This window comes from Podarcis pityusensis, assembly GCF_964106645.2.
Source record: "Podarcis pityusensis genome assembly, chromosome: 9".
NCBI classification, from domain to species: domain Eukaryota; kingdom Metazoa; phylum Chordata; class Lepidosauria; order Squamata; family Lacertidae; genus Podarcis; species Podarcis pityusensis.
Window position 1 is genome coordinate 58,854,021 of NC_138034.1, and position 18,406 is coordinate 58,872,426.

The 18,406-nt window shown below is 43.0% G+C and overlaps 1 protein-coding gene across 3 annotated transcripts in view; it reads left to right on the top strand.

Moving 5' to 3' along the window:
- The window catches only part of UNC5C (unc-5 netrin receptor C), a 342,182-nt gene that overhangs the window by 261,355 nt on the left and 62,421 nt on the right, over positions 1-18,406 (top strand). For 2 of the 3 annotated variants that reach the window (XM_081020743.1, XM_081020742.1), the window contains exons 8-9: positions 14,146-14,202; positions 17,273-17,464. In XM_081020743.1, coding sequence (XP_080876869.1) covers positions 14,146-14,202; positions 17,273-17,464 — 249 coding nt within the window. The remainder of the gene's footprint in view (positions 1-14,145; positions 14,203-17,272; positions 17,465-18,406) is intronic. The other variant, XM_081020744.1, reaches the window with a different exon arrangement.

The window sequence follows — 18,406 nt, forward strand, 5'->3', positions numbered from 1 at the left end:
GGAGCGGAGAAGCGAACCCGGTTCACCAGATTACAAGTCTACCGCTCTTAACCACTACACCACCCGGGTTGAATGAAGCCCCATTGAACAAAGTGGGATTTTCTTCCAAATAGGAATCCAAGAAGCCGCCGTACACCAAGTGAGACCAGCTCCATCTAGCTCCGGGTTTCCAAACTTGGGTCTCCAGCTGTTGCTGGACTACAACTCCCATCATCCCTAGCTAGCAGGACCAGTGGTCAGGGATGGTGGGAATTGTAGTACCAAAAAAACAGCTGGAGACCCAAGTTTGAGAAACCCTGATCTAGCTCATGATTCTTCATACTGACAGCCAGCAGCTCTCCAGAATTTCAGGCAGGGAATATTCCCAGCAGAAACTGGATATACCAGGGATTGAATCTGGGACCCTTCAACATGCAATGTGCATGCCTTACTACTGAGCTACAACCCTTCAGTAAATGTGTACTGATAGGCCCACATATTTAGGAGTCGAAAGCTTTTGAACAAGCTTCCAAATAAACATGCATAGGATGTATACAAGCTTCCAAATAAACTTATAGGATGTATACAATGGACAGTTTTCACTGGGCCATGGCAATGGTATAATAAGAGTGATCATTGCCTATGGACAACACACATTAACTTTTTCTGCCCAAATATAACCACTGTTCAAATAGATTGTGAAGGCTTTTGAAGCACTGCAAAGACTTTAGGGTGATGCTTTTCCCTTCCCTTCCTTTTTGGTTCAAGCTACCTCACAGGTAACAAAAAGAAAATTCCATGTGATATTTATCTGACAATATCTGTTCTTGTCAGCCATCTTGTAAGGTTGTCTCCAGTTCCTCAGTGTATGGGAGGGAGGCAAGAAGCTTATGACTTTAGAAAGAAGCATATTTTTGTAATACTGAGTGGGGGGCAGGGGAATATCTATTCTTAACTTAATTTCCTGACAGTAAGTCTTGGAGATAGAAGAGATAATGTACATATAACTCTGCTGGTGTGAATGGACCATTATGACAAATTAGCACGGAAATACATCTTCATTTCCAGCAGAGCTTTACTGCCAGATTATATTTAGACAGGTGTGTGTCATCTTTGTGTGCGTGCAGAGTCATTTAAGCAGAAATATTTTGGAGGGGGGAGATTTTTATGTGACTGAAGAATAAGAGTCCTATAGGAATGTCATTATTATGTAGATAGTATATTGTTTTTTATGCTATTGGATACAAGCCTATATTATTAGCCATAGGATGGAAACTTTCATGACTTGGTCCAATTCAGGATACTGGCTTTGGGTTCAGATTCTTCCTCAGATACAAGCTAGGTGAGTAATGTTGGGCCAAGTAGTAGTAATAGTGAATGGAAGATCTTAGCCATCTGGAATGTACTTGTGACAGAATACACATATAGAAGAAGTTAATCCTCTTATACACAGCCAGGGATATGTAGCTGCATAAATAAATACAGATGTCCTAAAAAACATTGCTTTGTATCTACAAGCCTTTTCTCTTCCAGTCCATTATTTGCTACAGTAACATCACTCAGGCAAATCAATAAGCTCTTTCATTCACCTAGCCCTACTCCTGTGTAAAGAAGCGGTCAGAACTGCTATCGATTTCTTTGCGGATAAAAACTGTGGAGCTTTCCCTGAGCCCCTCCACCCCTCAAACCCTCATAATTATAGTATTTTTCACCCAAAGCTGTAGTTTCTGCTTACCGCTAACTGTGGTATTTCTGGTGCAACTTGGCTGTCACATTTATTCAGACTAATGATCTTGCCAGTACACACACTCTCTTATTCTGTAGTTAGTATTTTCCCCCTAACGTGAAAGGATGAATAGTCATTAAGTCAGCGTGCCTTCAGAGAGAGGAGGGAGAGGGAGGGAGGGAGAGGGAGACAGCAAGACCGAATTGGAAAATAAAACTAGCTGTAGTGAAAATTAGAACTGCTGTTATTAGAAAAGGCCTCCCAAGTACACAACCTCTACTAGTTGGAGCCCTTACAATAATTTATTAATTATTGTAATGGCTTTAATTAGGCCTCAGCCACTGTCTGCGTTGTAAGGCACATTAAAATCTGGCCATCTGCCATCCGGAAGAGTTATTTACCTCTACATGTGCCATATTTTCATGTGCATTAAACATCAACAGTTTAGAAAAACCAGTGTATCAGGACTGCGTAGAAAGAGATAACTGTGGAGTTAATAAAATGAAAACTGTAGGGATGACCCAGTGCATAGTCTGAATAATATATATATATATATATATATATATATATATATATATATATATATAACTGAGCACTGGTGTCACCCCACCAACCTGTTGTGGAGAGAACTTTGGATCTAGAGTGAGCAAGCACCTCCAAACAAAGAGCTACTTCCTCCCTAGACCTCATTGCTGGACCCCTGTGGTTACTTGAAGGAAAAGCAATTTTCACGTATAAAATAGTAAATTATTCCTAAGCAGGAGAATAAGGCTGCAGTCCTAAGCATACTTTCTACATGCAAAATAAACTTTGCATATATACGAGCCTTATTCAGGCATTCCATGTTTATGCACAGCATGAGGCAGAGGAGTAGCATCGGGGGCTGCAAAGAGAGGCAAAAGTGTTCACCAAAATTGTTCAGAGCGAGGGCAAAGCTTTCTGCCCTAACTCTGAATTGGCTTAGTGATGTCATGTAACCAAATCTGATTTGTCTTCATGGGATTGCAACATAATCACTTCAGCTGAATAATATCCTTGACTAATAGTAGTATGCTATGAGTAGGGGTGGACGCAGGTGGCGCTGTGGGTTAAACCACAGAGCCTAGGACTTGCCGATCAGAAGGTCAGCGGTTCGAATCCCCGCAACAGGGTGAGCTCCCGTTGCTCAGTCCCTGCTCCTGCCAACCTAGCAGTTTGAAAGCACGTCAAAGTGCAAGTAGATAAATAGGCACCGCTCCGGCGGGGAGGTAAACGGTGTTTCTGTGTGTTGCTCTGGTTCGCCAGAAGCGGCTTTGTCATGCTGGCCACATGACCCAGAATCTGTACGCCGGCTCCTTTGGCCAATAAAGTGAGATGAGCGCCACAACCCCAGAGTAAGTCACAACTGGACCTAACGGTCAGGGGTCCCTTTACCTTTATGGGGGGGGGGGACAGATCAGTTCACACCATGAAGTATTTTATCAACTTCAGAGGAATATATTATTATTTTTTTATGTCATGGATCTGTAGCTTCACTGCAGTCCACTTCTGTTGAAATTGCCACCTGTCCTTCAGTGGTGGACCTTGGGCTCTCAAATTTCAGTGGTGCCCTGTGCTACACTAAAATTTTGCCATCCCCATCTCTCACACACTGTTCTACATCATTATTACGGCACCCCCTGTGCATGAGTCAGCTGATGGGACATTCCAGGATCCAATCAGAAGCTGGGATACTCTACTTAAATCAGGAGGGTTGAGCAGTATGGGAACCCCAAGGCAGGAGGAATCCAAAATGGAGACTGACTGAAGGTGGGGGACAGACAACCAGGTGGGAAGGGAGTTTAGAATCAAGTAGCTACAAAGAAAGAAGAGCAAAGGAGAAAGACACACACAGAGAGAGCGAGAGACGAATCTCTTTCTAGTCATACTGATAAGACAGGACAGAATAGAGAGATGACAATAAAAATTGTGAAATCCAAGATTTTAATGGTGCTGGGCTTAGGCACAAGTATACCCTAGGTCATCCACCCAAGCAGCCACAAAAGATTGCAGCAAACCCTCCAGTGTCAGTCTCAGTTATATCTCAGTTGCAGGTTGGAGGGCTGTGCTGAGAGAGAGTAGTTTGCGTGTTCAGACCTTTAAACCTCCCCTTAAATAAATTCAGACAAGACTCAAATTTTGGTTTGGTTTTTGGCAGAATTTAGGTCACAACTTTATTGATTACAGCAAGTGAGTGGTTGCATAGGCTCTGGTTCAAATAGCTCCCTGCACTGTTGCAGGTAGCACTGACCCAGGGCACCAGCATAGGTCAGCCTAGCGTGAACACCTGGATAAGCAGAAAGCCGGAAACAGGCTATCTCCGCCACCCAAATGCCCCCCTGGACCTAGGCACGGGCACAACCCCCTCACAGGGGTTGACCAAACCATTGAGTCCCTGGATTCCTTTAGCGGAATACCCTTCACATAGGGATGGTGAGAGCGTTCTCCCATCCCTATCACATGAACCAGTGCCTATGCACAATCTTACAAGTTGTGACGATTTGCTACGCGGCAGGCGAAACCCAAATGGCATCAGCCAAGTGGGGAAAATTCCTGCCGTGCCCCTGTCCCAACGACAGACGACACACGACGGCATAGCAAGGTCAAGCGCACAGCCCTAAATATAGGGAGAGGTGGGCAGGTGTTCCGATGCATGCACCGAAAGAGGAAGTTCTGGGTCACATGCATAGGTATATATAGGTCCCTTGATCCATTTAGCTTGCGTCCCATTGGCCTAATTGAACCCAGCATCAAGGGACCTACCAATTGGCTGTTGTGGCTATTCAATCAAACCCACCCACAACACAGGGTTTAGTTGCCAGGTCTCTCTGCAACATGTGTCCTCTTTAAGGGAGGACCCAATTTACAGCAAGCCTGCAATGTTAAAACTGCTAATACTGTATGTCAGAGGTGAGACTGAGACTAGTCCAGATTCCCATTCCAAAATACCACTCAGGTTGCAGCAAAGGTGCAGGTGAACTACTGCTTCAGTCTTCCTTGCTGGCCAAATTAATCCCTTAGTTGTATGAAGAAGCCTAATGCTCCACTAACTAGCATGCAGACTGGTAGCACTTTAAAATGTGCAAATACTTTTTAAAAACATGCATCTAAGTTAAAGCAGGGAGTCCTGTTTATGATGCTGTTTTTTGTTTGCTTTTTCAGTGGGTAACACACATGAACACACACACACATACCAGGGGAACAGGCTGCTTGCCCATAATAATAATAATATAATAATAATAATAATTTATTATTTGTACCCCACCCATCTGGCTGGTTTTCCCCAGCCACTCTGGGCGGCTTCCATAGAAACAAAAAATACAGTAAAATATCACAGATTAAAAGCTTCCCTGAACAGGGCTGCCTTAAGATGCCCTCTAAATGGCAGGTAGTTATTTATCGCTTTGACATCTGATGGGAGGGCGTTCCACAGGGCGGGCGCCACTACCGAGAAGGCCCTCTGCCTGGTTCCCTGTAGCTTTGCTTCTCGCAATGAGGGAACCGCCAGAAGGCCCTCGGCGCTGGACCTCAGCGTCCGGGCAGAACGATGGGGGTGGAGACGCTCCTTCAGGTATACTGGGCCGAGGCCGTTTAGGGCTTTAAAGGTCAACACCAACACTTTGAATTGTGCTCGGAAACGTACTGGGAGCCAATGTAGGTCTTTCAAGACCGGTGTTATGTGGTCTCGGCGGCCGCCCCCAGTCACCAGTCTAGCTGCCGCATTCTGGATTAATTGTAGTTTCCGGGTCACCTTCAAAGGTAGCCCCACGTAGAGTGCATTGCAGTAGTCCAAGCGGGAGATAACCAGAGCATGCACCACTCTGGCGAGACAGTCCGCGGGCAGGTAGGGTCTCAGCCTGCGTACCAGGTGGAGTTGGTAGACAGCTGCCCTGGATACAGAATTGACCTGTGCCTCCATGGACAGCTGTGAGTCCAAAATGACTCCCAGACTGCGCACCTGGTCCTTCAGGGGCACAGTTACCCTATTCAGGACCAGGGAGTCCTCCACACCAGCCCGCCCCCTGTCTCCCAAAAACAATACTTCTGTCTTGTCAGGATTCAACTTCAATCCATTAGCCGCCATCCATCCTCCAACCGCCTCCAGGCACTCACACAGGACCTTCACCGCCTTCACTGGTTCTGATTTGAAAGAGAGGTAGAGCTGGGTATCATCTGCATATTGATGGACACCCAGTCCAAATCCCCTGATGATCTCTCCCAGCGGCTTCATATAGATGTTAAAAAGCATGGGGGAGAGGACGGAACCCTGAGGCACCCCACAAGTGAGGGCCCAGGGGTCTGAACACTCATCCCCCACCACCACTTTCTGAACACGGCCCAGGAGGAAGGAGCGAAACCCCTGTATAACAGTGCCCCCAGCTCCCAGCCCCTCTAGACGGTCCAGAAGGATGTTATGGTCGATTGTATCAAAGGCCGCTGAGAGATCCAGCAGAACCAGGAAACAACTCTCACCTTTGTCCCTAGCTCGCCGGAGATCATCAACCAGTGCGACCAAGGCAGTTTCAGTCCCATGGTGAGGCCTGAATCCCGATTGGAAGGGATCCAAATGGTCCGCATCCTCCAGGCGTGCCTGGAGTTGTTCAGCAACCACGCGCTCAATCACCTTGCCCAAGAATGGAAGATTTGAGACTGGGCGATAGTTGGCCATACTGGCCGGGTCTAAAGATGGTTTTTTAAGAAGCGGTTTAATGACCGCCTCTTTCAGCGGATCTGGGAATGTTCCCTCACAGAGGGAAGCATTCACCACCCCGCAGAGCCCATCGCCCAGCCCTTCCCGACTTGCTTTTATTAGCCAGGATGGGCAAGGATCAAGGAGACAGGTGGTTGCTTTCACGCGTCCAAGCAGCCTGTCCACATCCTCGGGGGTAACGGATTGAAATTGCTTCCATGCAACTTGACCAGACAGAGCTCTAGCACTCTCCCGCCCTGGCCCTGCTCCCACGGTGGTGGTGTCTAGCTCCTTCCGAATATGAGTGATTTTATCTGCAAAAAACTTTGCAAAATCGTTGCAGGAGATCTTGGGGTCTTTACAATGCCCCGGTGGTAAAGGTGGTTCCGTTAAATTGCAAACCACCTGAAAGAGTCTCCTGCTACTATTTTCTGCAGATGCAATAGAGGCGGCCGTCTTCGCCGTCGCTATCGCCACTTGGTAGGCTCGACGTTGAGCTCTAACCTGTGTCCGGTCAGATTCGGAGTGAGTTTTCTGCCATAAATCCTGAGCTATGGATTTAGTCATAGCTCTCCAGGAGCTGCTCTCTCTATGTTTTGCACATTGACCTCCAAGCTGTTCCTTGAGGGGAAAGAAAGGTTAATTTAACAGCTCTGTCTTTTGTGTTGTAGTAATGTTACAGCACAATGTTAATCTGGCAACACACATAGCCCTGCATAATTAAGTGGTCATGTCAGGCCTTTCCTATGTAATATGTGTTCAGATTCCCTCTGTGCTTATTTTAAAAGCTATAATGGATTATAGATCATGATATTAGTGATGTGAACCTATCACGCCCTTGAGCAGATTAGCTTGCAGTAAGCAAGAAAGGAGGCTTTTGCTGTTGTTTTGTTGTTGTTGTTTTAAAAAAGCAAAAATAAAATAGTTTTCTTGGAAGATCATCACAGTGAAACCCTCTTGAGTGCGCACAAAGGAATTAAATGAGCCTTTGTATTAAAATGGAGTAAGTCACTCTGAATATACCTGCCTATCTGCATAATCACATTCCCAACCATCCAGATGCAAAGCACATGCACACAGGGCCTTTCTGCACTTGATATGGCACTCAAGCACTAAATTATATGCAGGAAAGCATTCATGCAAACAAAGATCCATGGGGGCAACATGTTTCTGTACTAACATAATTTACTTCTGCGTCAGGGCTGCCTTATTGGGACAGGTCCACAATCTACTACCCCCTCTGCTGTGTGGACACATGTGTGATAGTGGTTGAACAAGGTAGACATGGGAAGCTATTAGATAAAGACATTGTAACACTGGTCCATCTAGTTCAAGGGTGGAGAACTTCCCCCTCTCAGCAGGTGAAAATTTTATCATCCCTAACCATCATGGACCAAATGATGCCAGTTGATGTCATAATGATGTCAGGTGATGAGCCTCTTTGAAGGCACACTGGCTGCAGAAGGAGGGAGTAGTTTCATTTCAAACTTCTGATGAAGCTGCTTTTCCTTCATTTTAGCAGCAATACTCTTCCTGCTCCTGGTGCAAAGTCCGCTCGATCTGTGCATCAGTTGATGGGTCGTGGAAGCACATCTGGCTCCAGCAAAGGAGCACTCAGGAGCTCACTTTAAGCTCCCAGGTTCCTTTGAAGCAACATTGATACCTGCCCTACACTTGACATCACAGATGACATCAGGTGTGCGGCAGGTGGGTGTGGTTTGCCAAGAAAGGGTTGGTGGACCAATTTGGGTCCCCTTCCAGGCTAAATTTAGCCCATGGACTGGAGATTACCCACCGCAATCTAGCTCAATGCTACCTATGACCGGCAGTCATCCTCCCAGGTTTTTAACAGAATTCTATCCCAGTTCTGCATTGATTTGCCAGGGATTGAGCCTGGGACCTTTTGCATGCAAAGCCTATGCTGTCAGTACTGCTGAGCTGATCTATGTGGCTTTTAGGAATCAGATGCACTAAATTAATGAGAACTTGTACACAGTGGTGAAGGAAGGCTCTCTGGCACCCAGGGCAGGGTGTCAAGGGGTGGGGCAAACTGTCCACAGGGGCAGGGCAAACCACCTGGCGGCACATCTGTGGCGCCGATAAGGACGGTGCCGCTCAAGCGGCTTACGGACAGTGCTCGAGCGGCACTCTTCGTTCCAGAGGTCCGTTTTTATCCTGAGGCATGCTTTTGCTAATGGGGCCTCCGGCATGCGATTTTCATTCGCATCCTGGGGCAAAGTTCACAACCAGGAGCAGCTACTTCCAGGTTAGCGGAGCTCGTAACCAGAAGCGTTCGTAACCAGAGGTACCACTGTAAATTCAAATGCATGCATGTAAAATTTCCCTACTGGGTATCAAAGATGGAAGAGGGAATAATATGAGCCAGATAGCAGCCTAAGTCTGTACCATCTAGATAAAAAAAAAAAAAAAGCTGATATAACATTATGGTCATAAGTAAATGGTGTCACTATAACTAAAATAGAGTATGGAAAGATCCATGCAGAATCTACTAAAGAGGATGGGTAGGTCTAGTGTGCTTTAGAACTTGATTTATTGAAATTTGACTACACTAAATCAAAGATCACTCAGCTCAGGTTCTGGTCCCCAAGACAGACTTTTAGAATGAACAGCAGCTGTCCTGCATGCCACATAAATCCTACAAAAACTTAATATAAGATGTTAATAAAAATGTTAAAAAATCCTACTAGGAGTTACCTTGAAAACATTGTCTATTCTGTCTTTCTGCAGCCCGTAGAGCTCTATAATAAATTAATAATAATAAAAATTTATTTATACCCCGCCCTCCCCAGTTTAAAAACCGGGCTCAGGGCGGCTAACAGCAAATATAAAACATTGATTAAAATGTGACTTAAAAACAGCATAAAATACAACATAAAATGCAGCATCAATAAATCAATAAAATTCAAAAATTCAGGGATCAGTGAACTTTGTTACAGGACAAATGCTTTCATAGAATAAGAAATGAAACACATTGAAGTTTTTAAAGTGAAAACAAATGCATGTTGGAATGATTTGCCTCCCCCTTGCACACACCTAGTTTTCACTGGGAGAGTTCTTTCCAGTGGTTACCAGAAAGAAATAGTTTCCCCCATAATGTGAGCTTTTTCTTGTGATACTTCACTGCTGCATTTTGTGCCAAATTTTGCTATGCTTGAGGTCAAACTAGACATGATTGCTGAATGATTCTTTGCATTTAAAGTTCAGGTTTTTTAAAATGCAAATATCAGACTGGGGGAGGAGTTGATAATTATTGGAAATGCAGCAGTCAAAGACAATAAAGTTAACTTTCATCTTAGGACTGAATGAGGGTTAAATTCCTCTTCCACAAGCACCTGTGATACCTATAATTACCAGCCTCCAACACTCCAAACTAATTTTTTTTTGAATCGGTGCCTGCAAAGACTTGGAGAATTGGAAAGGGAAATACTATTGCATGAGTGGATGTCGACCTGCATATTAAATGCCAAGAGGCATTTAAGTTTCTGGTTAATTTGGCTTACTAGGAGGAAAAACCCCTACTACAATCTCCATCAAGATTTGCTTCTCACTCATGAGATTTCACTGCAAGTACTTGAGACTTTGTTGGGTGTGCCGTTCACAATCATACCACAATTTCTACATTGCTTTGACAATCATGTCATTTTGACTATGAGCTCTCAGTGTTACAAAGTTGAGAACTGGAAATAGAGCCAAAAATGGATTTTAGAAAATCATTGTCAGTATTGGGAGGAAGTGGGGGGACCCATAAATGATAATGGAAGTTTCAACAGAGCCTTAAGTCTAGCTGTGCCCTACTTTTTCCTTCTTAAAACTGGAATGAATAATTCCCACCCCTCCAAATAATTTGAGATGTTCATTTAAATGCAAGGAAGAAACTAAGTGTCGAACTAACAGCACTTTAACTATTCCTACAGTAAACACACAAGAAGTTAGCAACAAACACTGATAGAACCTTTGAAAATAATTTTTTTTTGCTTCATCAAAAGCCACTTGAGGCATCTTAAATTACTTTTTTCCCCCTCAAAGCAAGTTACCGACTATGACACCAGCTGCTCCAGGCACAGATCAACAGAGCCAGCAACTATTGTGGAGTCAAATTCAGCAGCACTTTTTTCTACATTTACCCTAGTAAAGAAATGTGGCAATGATAGTTGAAGTCCCTCAGGTACTTGCCATGCCGCAGTGCTGATACTGTGAGCAAAATAGATCAAGGAGGAGAGACTACAAATCCCTGCTTTGCACTGTTCTCACTTTGAAGCTGGGAGAAAAGTCATTTTTCATTATTGCAGGTACTAATCTCAGCAGATTTGCCTCATTATCTGAAGAAAATGTCCTTTCTTATTATATGGAAGATCAGATTGCCAAGCATTAAAAAAAAACCACAAAAAACCCTAAAGAGAGATGGCCAGGCTCACATCTTATGAAGCAGTTGACACCAAACGCCAATTGTTTGTGTCCCCCAAATAATTCCCTTGCCCCTCCCAAACCTATTAATATTCTGAATTAAAATGTAATTTCAGAAAGGTGCTAAAGTTTCTGATTTAAAGTAAATTCCTATTATCAAAAGTGTTTGTGTATAAACAGTTGTGAGGGGTGTTATGTTAATCGCCCATGAGCATTTTTTTCAAAATGCCTGCGTTCAGTTGATACGTATAAACAACATATACTGAAATAGAGTTATTTCTTCCTAATCACACAGAGCAAAATCACCATTTACACTTAGTGGTAGTGGTTTGTGCTACATGGTCACCCCACCCTTAGTCTTATGTTGAGGTTGCATCATGAGATCTGACATCAGTTGACCACTCAAGTGCTGGGTAGCTCTCAGCCAAATGTGTGAGCTAACCTCAATCCAGTCTGCTATGTTTAGAGCACAGAGGGATTTACATGGGGCATCCCATATCGTTGTGTTGCCACCTCTCCCTGTGGCACGTGCATGTGGATATTCAGAGCATCAGACCATTATAGGGAATTAGAGACTTGTGCATAACTCCCACTGAGTGCCCATGCACAAATTCTAAAGGTGGAGAGCTGAATCAAGGCTTTCTTTGGCCTTGTGGAATTGTTCTGCATGTGGGCACTGGGCCTATGGTGTGCTGGATTGAGCTCAAGGTATTGTAGCTGAATTGACGTAGGATTACTCTGCAATGGCTCTTTCATAAGGCAATACATCACTTCCCATTACAGTCAGTGGCTAGTGAACAGGACCTTGGGAACTAGCTGGCTGCCACGTTGATGGTTTCCACATGTTGCACACCCCTCATAAAAACCTAAGGGCTCTGCTGGATCAGGCCAATGGCCCATGTTGTCCACCATCCTGTTCTAACAGCAGCCAACCAGATGCCTATGGGAAGCCTACAAGCAGGACTTGAGTGCAACAGCACTCTCCCCACATGTGATTCCCAGCGACTGAGATTCAGAGACATACTGCCTCTCACACTGGAGGTATTATATGGCCATCATGCCTATTAGATATTGATAACCTTATCCTTGATGAATTTGTCCATTCCCTTTGGAAGCCATTCAATATTGCACCTTGTGCGGGAGTAATGTGAATCAGCTAGGAATCTGAAAGCAAATCTAAGTTATGGAATGGTTCAGCCTTTTCATTAATAAGAAGCCAAACCCAATAACAGGAAGTATGTATGGAAAGAGACAAAACCCAGCCATTAACATTCAATCTACTGAGAGTTTAGAAGCAACTCTTGGGTCTCATAGTGATCTAATTTCACTCTGTCACCCTTGCGGCACTATCACCCTTGTAACGTAGGAAGCCGGTTATACCGAGTCAGGCCATTGGTCCATCCAACTCAGTATTGTCAACACTGACCGACACTAGCTGTCCAATGTGTCAGACGGGTTTCCTTCCCAGCCATACCTAAAGATGCTGTGCATTGAACCTCAGACCTTTTGCATGCAAACCATGAGCTCTGCCACTAAGCCACAGCCTTTGCTCTTTTGCTTTTCTGCAGTATTGCCTGGGAAATAGAATTATTGGCACAGGTGAAAGTGTCAGAGTGTAAAGTTGAGAAGCCAAGTCCGTTCTTTTGTCCACTTTGCTTATTTCCACTAGCATATTCATGGTGGTCTGAGGCTGAAAATGGTGGACTGTTATGGGATTGCAAGTGATAGTCAAGAAAACACGTGCCTGAGAAGTGTAGCCAAAGCTAAAAAAGTGTCTACAATGCGCTTGTTTCATAAAATTTATACACCACTTGCTTGTAAAAAACCTCAAAGCAAGAAAAGATAAAACAATAAATTCAAGAAAAATTCATAACCAAACAAACAAAAGTTAAAATATTTTAGTTACCTCAACTTTCTAAGCATCTGAGTTGACTTACCTAAACAAAAATGTTTTAGCAGGTGACAAAAAGAGTACAGTGAAGGTTCCTGCTTGATCTCAATAGACAGGGAGCTCAGAAGATATGTCTAGCCACATAAAATCTTAATTCTTACATATTGCAGTATCTTTTACAGTTCCTTTACCTTACACAAAACACCATGTCCTCCATTTAGTATTGCTTTGTTTGAATTGCTTCTTGAGCCACACATTTGAAGTTGCATAGGCCCATATTTTAGAGTCCAGGAGTTGAGATGTACATGTAGAAATGGTTGCAACTTCTAGCAGTCCAGACATTTTATTTCCCACATGCCCAACATTGCAGTATTTTTCTATCTAGGCACAGGGGTGGTTTTTTTGTGAACACAAGTGGGGCCAAATTCACTCTAGCTGGTGCCCTGTTTGCCTGGGAGTAAGTCCTATTGGTCTCAGCAGGAACTTACTTCCAAATAATCATGTCTGTATTGGCACAAAGTAACAACAACAGCAGCTTTTCTCTGTCACAGGAGCCACAGGGCAGATTGCCTAGAAGCATTGAATTATCACAGGAAATCAGGAAGAAAGTCACTTTTCTTGCTATTTGTCTCTAGGATAAAAATGTGAATTGTGCAATGATTTTGTCAATATTACACAAAGCCTTCAAAATCTAAAATAAATTACTTTACAATCTCAAGGCTCCTATTGATTTTCTAATGATCTCAAATGGAACACATTCCATTTCCAACTCTCTGGCAAATTGCTTGCTCCCTGGAGAATTCCTATTGGATTTCTATTAAAGGGGAGGTTAAAACCATTCCCCGGAAATCTAGGGGGAAGGGGGGGCAGGGGGGATGAGGCTTTTGCATGGGCTGAGCTCTCTGTAAATGGGTATTTAACCTCTGACCAATGACGGCAGGTCTCTTTCAGTTCTATTAGGCCAACAGCAAGCTACTATAATTAAATAAAAAAAAACTGTTTAGAGCCCCACTGAACATGTCCTGGGAATTAAAGCATATGGCAAGGATTGGGGGGAAGAAGACTTTCCATATGCTAATGACCCTTGATGTCTGAAATAAATTAGATCCATTAGAGTTTATGCTCAATAAAAGAAAGACTTTAAGCACTCCAAAGTTAGTGACTCGAGACCGATTTTTGGCTCTGAAATTCAATCTGCCTACTTATTAATTCTTAGTGAGGCTCCTGAGCAGACAGGAGATGCAAAATTATAATAGTGTGCTGAATCAGAATTTTAAAGTACCATGGGTTTCCTTCCCTTTTTTTCTTTTTGAATTAAACCATTCTTCATGTGTTGTTTGGTTTTTTTGTTTTTTGTTTTTAAAAAAGCTCCCTTTGTTAATTTGATTTTGTTCCCATCTTTTTTTTCTTTTAAAGGTTTCATTTACCCTATTTCAACTGAACAGAGAACCCAGAATGAATATGGATTGTCTTGTAAGTGTTGTTTGATATTATGTTCTTAGATACCAATTTCCTGCTCCCAAGATTTACTTTCAGCCTAACTTGTATGTGTTTTGCTAGCTTTAAAGAGATGTATTGGCTGCTACATTAAAGAAACCAGTGTAGATAATGGGATGAGAAAAGGACAACAGGAAAACATGTGGAAGCAAGAGACTGAGAGAAGTGTATTCAGATCCCCACAGAAGCCGGAGAACAGGAAGCATAACATGGCTGCAAACATGTGATTTGTATTAAGGAAGAGAAACTCGCAAGAGGGAATATATGGTTGGCAGATTTTGCTTCTACTCTTGTTTGAGAAGGCTGAATAGAATAAGTGGCAACATTTGCAAAATGGAGCCTTTAAATTCCATTAGCACAGAGTAAATTGAACTTGATCATTCCTTCTTGGAGATTTCTCCATTTTCAGCTGTGTAGCTAGGACTCTGTTGGGGAGTTTAAAGGAAGCAAAGAACAAAAAAAAGTGTGTTTTCCTCTCTCTCTCTCTCTCTTTTTAGAAAAGTGTTATCTTTATACAGAAAGAATGCAAAGTGGCTTGCTAAAAAAATTGTTGATGTGTTTGTATTTCCTAATCTTAGCCTGCTTGAAAATAATAATGGTGGGATTTTTGTCCCTCTCTACATCAAAACTCTGCATCAAATTTGTGTTACATACTTAAGCCTTTTGGAAAGATACCTTGAGGGAGGATATGTGCAAAGAGTGGCATTAAGTATTACACTGGGATTAGCAAAGGAGATGTGTTACAAGCAGATAGTGAAAATTCTCACAAGCTGGACAGGCTCCCTCAGGAGAACTACTGAAAATCCTGGCTTGCTTTTAGAGGTTTTTATAGCACTTGAATCTGTACTGAATTCTGAGAATAAATGTAGCAAAGTGAGTAAGCTGGGAAATTCTAGCTCAGTTCAGCTGTGAACTTGGTGGGCAAACTACTGTTCCTAAGCTTTTGCCCCAATATGGAGCTAATAGTACTGTCCTATGTTACAGAGTTTTTGTAAGGGTTCATGGGATAATTTTATGTGAAACATTCTGGATACTCAGATATGTTCTGTACATTGCTTTCTTTCTTGTTGCGTCAGTATTAACTCTGCCCTTCCATTTAAAACGTTGTCCTATACATTAAAAGTAAAAGAATCACAACAGCATAAAGCCACATTTAGAGCAGGACCATGAAGCATGATCTAGGAACACACAGAGAGACCAAACTTTTGCTAATAAGACATTAAAGTACACAGAGCATTCTAGAGCTAGAACACATTAGCTCCAAAAGACTTTGCCACCAGTTGCCAGACACCTCACTTCAGAGGGTTGAAGAAGAACCTTCAAACTCTATTAATGCATGGACAGATGCGCAGGGGAGAAAGGCAGTCCTTCAGCTTGTATTACCCTGCTTTGTGCATATGGTTCAGACTCCATCCCCAGTATGTGTTTCAAGCCATGGCAACATTTCTGTTTATTCTTCTGTTATATGTAGAGTATATATTGTCGCTGTCAGCCCACACTGGAGGCAGGAGAAACTCTTGAGCCTTTCCTAATTCTTTGGGCAGCTGCTGTAGGCTTCTTCTGCCTGGCAGATGGCAAACCCCTTTAATTCTGTCCATTTGCTCATAAATGCGGGAGGGGACCTTAGATCCCAACATCGCTTTCAAGTCAAAGTCTTGAAAAAGAGCTTTTTAAAAAAATCAGTTATTTTGATATTTTATTTATTGTTGATTAGGAGCCTTTAGGAAACATTTCTTTGTCAGTTGTGTGACACTTTCCATCAGGTTCCTGGTGTGTTGCAGAGCTTCCATAATGGCTGGTCCACTCATGGCTTTAGAGCTGGCATTGGGAAGCTGTGAGCTTTCAGTTGTGATTAGCTGACAATTTAGTATACGTTCTGCTGAAGCAATCATTCCTATTGCACTATGCATGAAAGCTGGAGCCCAACACCATCTAGAGGACCATAGGTTCTCCAACCTTGCTTTAGAGGAAGCATACCGTGCTATTCAGCAGCAGTGTACCCACAGTCCCTTAGTCATGAGAGCGCCCATGGAGCTTTCCCTGTCCCTTCAATAGAGGGGGCAATCCACATATGTGGATCCTGGTGTGGATTGCAAGGGTGTGGATTGCAGACAAGAGAGATCTGCAGGGCCATCTCAAGCCATCTTGCTGCCTGAGGTGAAAGACAAGATGGCACCCTTCCCAATGGGACATAAAGAAACCAGTTGGGTTGGCAGTTGAATCTTACTGCAGTACTGGTGAACGGAAAGTATCTTCACCTGCAATTGAGGACAGCCAGCTAGCGTAAGGGGTACAGGGCAGGCTACATGGCACTCACAACTGTGTCTCCTCCCCGCCCTTCAGTATCTGCTGCCTGAAGCAGCTGCCTCACTCTGTCTAATCATAGATCCGTTCCTGAATATTTGTATGTGTATGCAGGAGAATTCTAAATGACACAAGCAATCACAGTGAATATCTTGATGGAAACTTTGTGATTAACTGAAGACTGAGTTATGTGCTCTTAAGCCCCCTTTCAGGCCATGAAATTTTGGCATATACGTTTCCCTTAAGAAATATGCTTGATGAATATCAGATTCAGAAGATGACTGCCATTTTCTGTACTTGTTTAATTTAAGGTTGGCTTGCTTTTTAAAAAGTGAAACATTCAATGTAAGGGGCAGGGGAGGAAGAAAGAGAGTCTGTTTTATGATCACATGCCTTGATGAATTAGCATTGATAATTTCACCATGAACTGCTATGGTGAATACCTCTTTTGATTAAATTTCCTTGTTCATCCGGTTATAAACAGTATGTTATTCTACCTCCTTACAAGAAAGAGAGATACATAGATGAAGAATTAGAAAACAGCTATGAGAATTATTTTTAATAAATATAAATATCTACTAAAAGTGGAGAGTTTTTGAAGTAGTTTTTAAATTAATCTATAAAACTGGTAGTATGCATCTGTAGGAAAGGATAGCAATGTATAAGTATGCTTTCATACATTCTTGAGACCGTAATTAATACTTTATGCTTCTCTGCCCCAACCCACCAACTTTTCCCCCAGCTGCTCCTGATTCAGATGACGTAGCTCTCTATGTCGGGATTGTGATAGCCGTCATCGTGTGCCTGGCAATTTCAGTGATCGTCGCATTATTCATCTACAGGAAGAACCACCGGGACTTTGAGTCAGATATTATAGACTCCTCAGCGCTAAATGGTGGATTTCAGCCTGTTAATATCAAAGCTGCGAGGCAAGGTTAGTTTCCCTTTGGCCTTTCACATTGACCATAAAAAGACAATCTCTAGGGCCATGTGAATTACAGTACATTTCCTGAAGTCGTCCTAGCACCTAGCACCCTATAAGGAATCAAAATTTATCTGTATCTATGTAAATATGTGTATACATCTTCCTACCAGGTTTAGTGACAGCTAGTAACTTGAATGGCCATCTTTTAAAAGAGGATTAGACAACTTTATAGAGGAGAAGACTATCAATGGCTATAATTGATATGTTCTCCTTCCACTCTTGGAGCCAGTATGCCTCTGAATACCATTTCCTAAGAACCACAAGCAGAGAGAGCACTGTTGCACTCAGGTCTTGCCCATGTGCATCTCATTGGCCTCTGTGTGAGCAGAATGCTGGACCAGATGGTCCTTTGGCCTCATCCACCAAATCACTGAATTGGAAGGACCATGAGGATCATCTGCTCCAATCCCCTGCAGTGTAGGAATCTTTTACTCAACATGGGACTTGAACCCACAACCCTGAGATTAAGAGTTTCATGCTCTACCGACTGAGCTATCCAATAAGGTTTTCATTTTGATATATGCATTTGTTTCCTGGGACAAGTGCTAAAAGGCAGGTCATGAAATTATGGGTCAGCAATTAATCAACAGGATGAAGACAGAATGTAGATTTTCACTGAATGCTATCAATTTACCTTCCCTTCCCATAATCCCATTTTAAACCTATTAGTTTCCCTTTCATTGTGGTGAATCTAGATGGTAAGTCTCTTCAATCAGGAGTCTGTTTTTGGTACAGAGTTTGGAGACACCAGGACCAAATCCAGCCTCAGATCATTCAACCTGCAGCCTTCAGTAGTACAGCCCAGGGGGGTGGGAAATATATTGATGATATAAATTGACCCTTAGGCTTGATTGTGCTCATAAATATTTGTGGCTATGATGCTTCAGAAAA